This window comes from Suncus etruscus, chromosome 13, assembly GCF_024139225.1.
Source record: "Suncus etruscus isolate mSunEtr1 chromosome 13, mSunEtr1.pri.cur, whole genome shotgun sequence".
NCBI lineage: Eukaryota > Metazoa > Chordata > Mammalia > Eulipotyphla > Soricidae > Suncus > Suncus etruscus.
Genome location: NC_064860.1, coordinates 82,153,820 through 82,158,819, shown reverse-complemented (window position 1 = coordinate 82,158,819; position 5,000 = coordinate 82,153,820). Strand labels below are relative to the sequence as shown.

At 39.8% G+C, this 5,000-nt stretch overlaps 1 protein-coding gene across 1 annotated transcript in view; it reads left to right on the top strand.

The window, feature by feature from the left end:
* Positions 1-5,000, top strand: part of SENP7 (SUMO specific peptidase 7) — a 115,447-nt gene that overhangs the window by 38,871 nt on the left and 71,576 nt on the right. Inside the window, exon 5 of the mRNA XM_049785597.1 lies at positions 2,083-2,280. Within this exon, the coding sequence (XP_049641554.1) occupies positions 2,083-2,280 (198 nt within the window). The remainder of the gene's footprint in view (positions 1-2,082; positions 2,281-5,000) is intronic.

Sequence of the window (5,000 nt, the reverse complement as noted above, 5' to 3'; positions counted from 1 at the left end):
TCTACCTACCTACCTAATCTACCTACCTACCTAACCTACCTACCTACCTACCTACCTACCTACCTACCTACCTACCTACCTACCTACCTACGGCTTGAATGTTTGGCCTGTATTAAGAAGGTGGTGTGTGTGTGCAGGATCAATCTGAGAGTTGGTTGAAGTTCACAGATTTTACTTTTTTTTTTTAAACTTTATTTTTATTGGGGTCTGGAGAGATAGCACATCGGTAGGGTGTTTGCCTTGCAAGCAGCCGACCCCAGGACTAACGGTGGTTCGAATCCCGGCATCCTATATGGTCCCTTGTGCTTGCCAGGAATGATTTCTGAGCACAGAGCCAGGAGTAACTCCTGAGTGCCACCAGATGTGGCCCAAAACCCAAAAACAAACCAAAAAAAAAAAACCAAAAAAAACCTTTATTTTTATTTATTGGTTGATTTATTGATTGGTTGTTGGGCCACATCCAGCAGTGCTCAGGGGTTATTCCTGGCTCTGCACTCAGAAATCACCCCTGGCAAGCTGGGGGATCATAGTTGTTTTGAAGAGGTCTTCAATAAGTATTCGTTGAATAAATTATTATTTGTAGAATGTCAAACATATATATTCTTTGATGATTTCCCTAAAACATGGACTATACCTGGAAAATAATCTTAAGTATTAAAAATTTTAGTATATTTTTGTGAGGTTCCTTTGAAAATTTGTATTCCTTGATAGTATCTTGTGGTCTGAGGCAATAGTGACAATGGCTGCTGAAAATTATTGATTTCTTTAATCATTATTATACATGAGCACTTTGACTTTTATTTCCTGTCATTCTTTTATTTTTTAAATAAGGAGTACTTAAAAACCAGGGAGTAGAATAGACAGTTTCTGATTAAGTGCTTTCATTTTTTTCAGTTATCTCTCTTTGGACATTGTTTAAAGTCTGTTTGATTCACACTACTGCAAAAATTACATTCTGTGATTCCAGAATAATACAGCTCAAGAATTAACATAAAAATATTTACTGAGTGGGGCCAGAGAGATAGCACAATGGCGTTTGCCTTGCAAGCTGCTGATCCAGGACCTAAGGTGGTTGGTTTGAATCCCGGTGTCCCATATGGTCCCTCGTGCCTGCCAGGAGCTATTTCTGAGCAGATAGCCAGGAGTAACCCCTGAGCACCGCTGGGTGTGGCCCAAAAACCAATATATATATTTACTGAGTAATGGGAATTAAATTATGGGGACTATTTACATATGTTGGGTTTAGTTTTAAAATTGGTAGAAATAAAGGGTAAGCATTTTAATTTTACCTATTTTTCTTTTTTTTTTTTTTTTTTTGGTTTTTGGGCCACACCCGGTGATGCTCAGGGGTTACTCCTGGCTATGCGCTCAGAAGTCGCTCCTGGCTTGGGGGACCATATGGGACGCCGGGGGATCGAACCGTGGTCCGTCCGAGGCTAGCGCAGGCAAGGCAGGCACCTTACCTTTAGCGCCACCGCCCGGCCCCAATTTTACCTATTTTTCAAAATAAGAGAAAATGAAATGCGTATCTTAATTCATAAAGGCTTTGCTGTAGATGATAAATTGTTGTACCCTTAATTTAATTTAATTTTTTTTGTTGTTGCTTGTTTATTTTTTGGGGGTCACACCCGGCAGTGCTCAGGGGTACTACTAGCTCTCTACACTCAAAAATCACTCCTGGTAGATGCCTTACCTATCTCTCTGGCCCTGTGCCCTTAATTTTAATGTTTTCTGAACTAACAAATTCTGAAACAAAAAAACGTTTTCAGCGTATGATGTGATTGCTTCTGTGATGAAGCATACAAGTATGTATTCTACCAACAACATAGGTGGGCTCAGATCTTCACCAGGATTCAGCAATGCATAGGTGTGGGAAATGCAGTTGCATTAAGTAGAATAGTAAAATAGAATAACTGTTAACATGTATATTTGTGAATGGTTAGGAAAAAAATTTTTTTACTTATATTACTGTAATCCATTGCTTGAAAAACTGATATTTAAAATTCCTGTAGGATTTGTGCTGAATTCATGTATTATAGAATGGTCAATACTGTGTGTATTAATTATTTATATGTGTAACAGGCAACTCAAAGTTATGTTGACGAATGTCCTTTGGACGGATTTAGGACGAAAATTCACAAAGACCCTACCTAGAAATGATGCTAAGTTATGTGACAAAAACAAGGTGCACTCAGATTCATTGCCTTCGACTTCTGTTGACAGCCTAGAGACATTTCAAAAATTAGAACCTCTTCACGAAAGCCTTAATTTATCTGAAAGGTATGTTCAGTATTGATTTTGTTCCACTTACCACATTTGAAATGATACAAATCCAATAATTTATTGATTTTGTTCAACTTACCACATTTGAAATGATACAAATCCAATGATTTTAAGAATAAGATTGTTGGAAATGATCTTCAAAATAATCTACATATGTAAGGGTATGTCCCAATCAAAAGTAAGCCTTAAAGCTTATAATCTTAATGAGAATTCTGCCCTTAAGTATATTAACATCTAATGGTCTTTGTTTTAATCACTTTATCTCTTTTCTTTTCCCTTTTACTGTTAACGGTGGTGATGGAATGCATGCAAGCTTTGCATGTACTTACGGGGCATGTACAACAGGTTGCACTGCTCACATATGGCCAGAGTGCTTGTGAAGGTTTTCACTCCATTAGTCCTTCAGTTGCATTCCTTAAGCCTATGCTCGCTGGGACTCATTCTTAGCTGAGATGCACAAGTTATGGTTGTCTTGCTCATGGGGGTTTACTTAATCTGTGCTCCTCAGAGGTAAGAGGCGGCACTTTCTTGTCATGGCAGTCACACTTCTTTTTTTTTTTTTTTTTTTGGTTTTTGGGTCACACCCGGTGGTGCTCAGGGGTTACTCCTGGCTCCATGCTCAGAAATCGCTCCTGGCATGCTCGGGGGACCATATGGGATGTCGGGATTCAAACCAATGACCTTCTTATGAAAGGCAAACACCTTACCTCCATGCTACCTCTCCGGCTCCAGTCACACTTCTTTTTTTGTTTTTGTTTTTGGGCCATATCCAGTAATGCTCAGGGGTTACTCCTGGCCATGCGCTCAGAAATCGCTCCTGGCTTGAGGGACCATATGGGATGCCGGAGGGTCAGACTGTGTTAGTCCTAGGTCAGCTGCATGCAAGGCAAACACCCTACTGCTGCGCCACTGCTCCGGCCCTGGCAGTTACATTCGTTCTGGTGCTACTTATGCATATAATATGGTGCATATTTATACTTTTGGTGCAGCCAAAAGTCACCTGAGATTTGGGGGGATTGTAGATGGCATAGCTTTCAGGATCTAAGAGCAGGGCTATCAGCAGTGAAGATTTGAAACTCATGATCGGGTACTAATTAGGTACTCTAAGCCTCTGTGTTATTTCTCTGAATTCAAATTTTAGTGTTTTCTTTTCTTTCCTTTGTTTTAATGTACGAGGATTGAAACTGGTTCACACATGTAAGGCAAGTACTCTACTACTGAACTACATTCCCATTTTCTAGAGTTATTTATTTATTTTTTGCTTTTAGGGCCACTCCCTGTGACACTCAGGGGTTACTCTTGGCTCTGTGCTCAGAAATCACTCCTGGGGCTGGAGAGATATAACAGTGGTAAGGCATTTGTCTTGCATGTGGAAGGATGGTGGTTCGAATCCCGGCATCCCATATAGTTCTCGAGCTTGCCAGGGGCGATTTCTGAGCGTAGAATCAGGAATGGCCCCTGAGTACTGCCGGGTCTGACCCAAAAACCCAAACCCCCTCCTCCAAAAAAAAAAAAAAATAGCCCCTGGCTTGGGGGACCATATGGGATGTGGGGGGGGGGAATCGAATCGCGGTCCATTCTAGGTCATCTGTGTGCAAGGCAAATATCCTGCTGCTGCGCCACAGCTCCAGCCCGTCTAGAGTTATTTTTAAAATAATTGTTCTTGGGGCTTGAGAAATGGTACAGAGAAAGCACTTACATATGTTGACCCTAATTTGAACCCCAGTACCGTTTCTAGTCACCTGTGCACAGAGCCAGGAGTAAGCCTTGAATACGCCCAGAAATCAAAATCAAACAACTATTTTTTGTATATTTAACTCATTCATGCTATAATGTGATTCTTTTATTTATTTTAATTATATATTTTTTTGGTCACACTGGGTGGCACTTAGGGGATACTCCTGGCTCTGCGCTCAGAAATTGCTCCTGGCAGGCTTGGGGGACCACATGGGATGCTGGAAATCAAACCACAGTCTGTCTAGGATTGGACGCGAGCAAGGCAGATGTCCTACCACTGTGCTATTGCTCCAGCCCCTGTAATGTGATTCTTGATGATATATTTTAAGAGATTAATTTGATAAAAAGTGGAGCTATATGTAAATAAGGACTTAAATTAATTAATGTAAAACATTAAAAGATACAAAATAAGTAAACTATATTGAACTCTTTTATTTTCTAAATATTTACATAAATGTTTTTGGTTTTGTTTGTAATGCTAAGAGGCTAATGCTTGGTGTCACACTGGAGGTACTTGGAGGACTCTGTGCCCCAACTCTTTGAGCTATCTCCTTGTTACCTTTATAAATACCCTTTAAATGCTACTTAAGTTAGTTCTGACTGCTTTTGAATGTATGAGTTTTCTTTCTTTCTTTTTTTAAAAGACTGTATTGAAATATAGCCACTGTGTATTTTAATTTTGAAGACAAAGAAAGCCGATTTTTGTATTTATTTATAGGGGCCACATCTGACTGTTCTCTGAGCTAACTTTTGGGTTATTCTGTGCTCAGGAGATGATTTAGGTTGGCATCTGTATGTTGTTCTGGATTGAACCCTGCTGGGCTGCCTGCAAGGGAAGTGTTTAAATACCCGTAATATCGATTCCTTTTCCCCTTTCTCTTAAATCTATATCATTACTGTTATTCTTTATTTTAAACTATTTATTTATTGATTGGTTGTTGGGGCACACCCAGTGGTGCTCATGGGTTACTTTTGGCTCT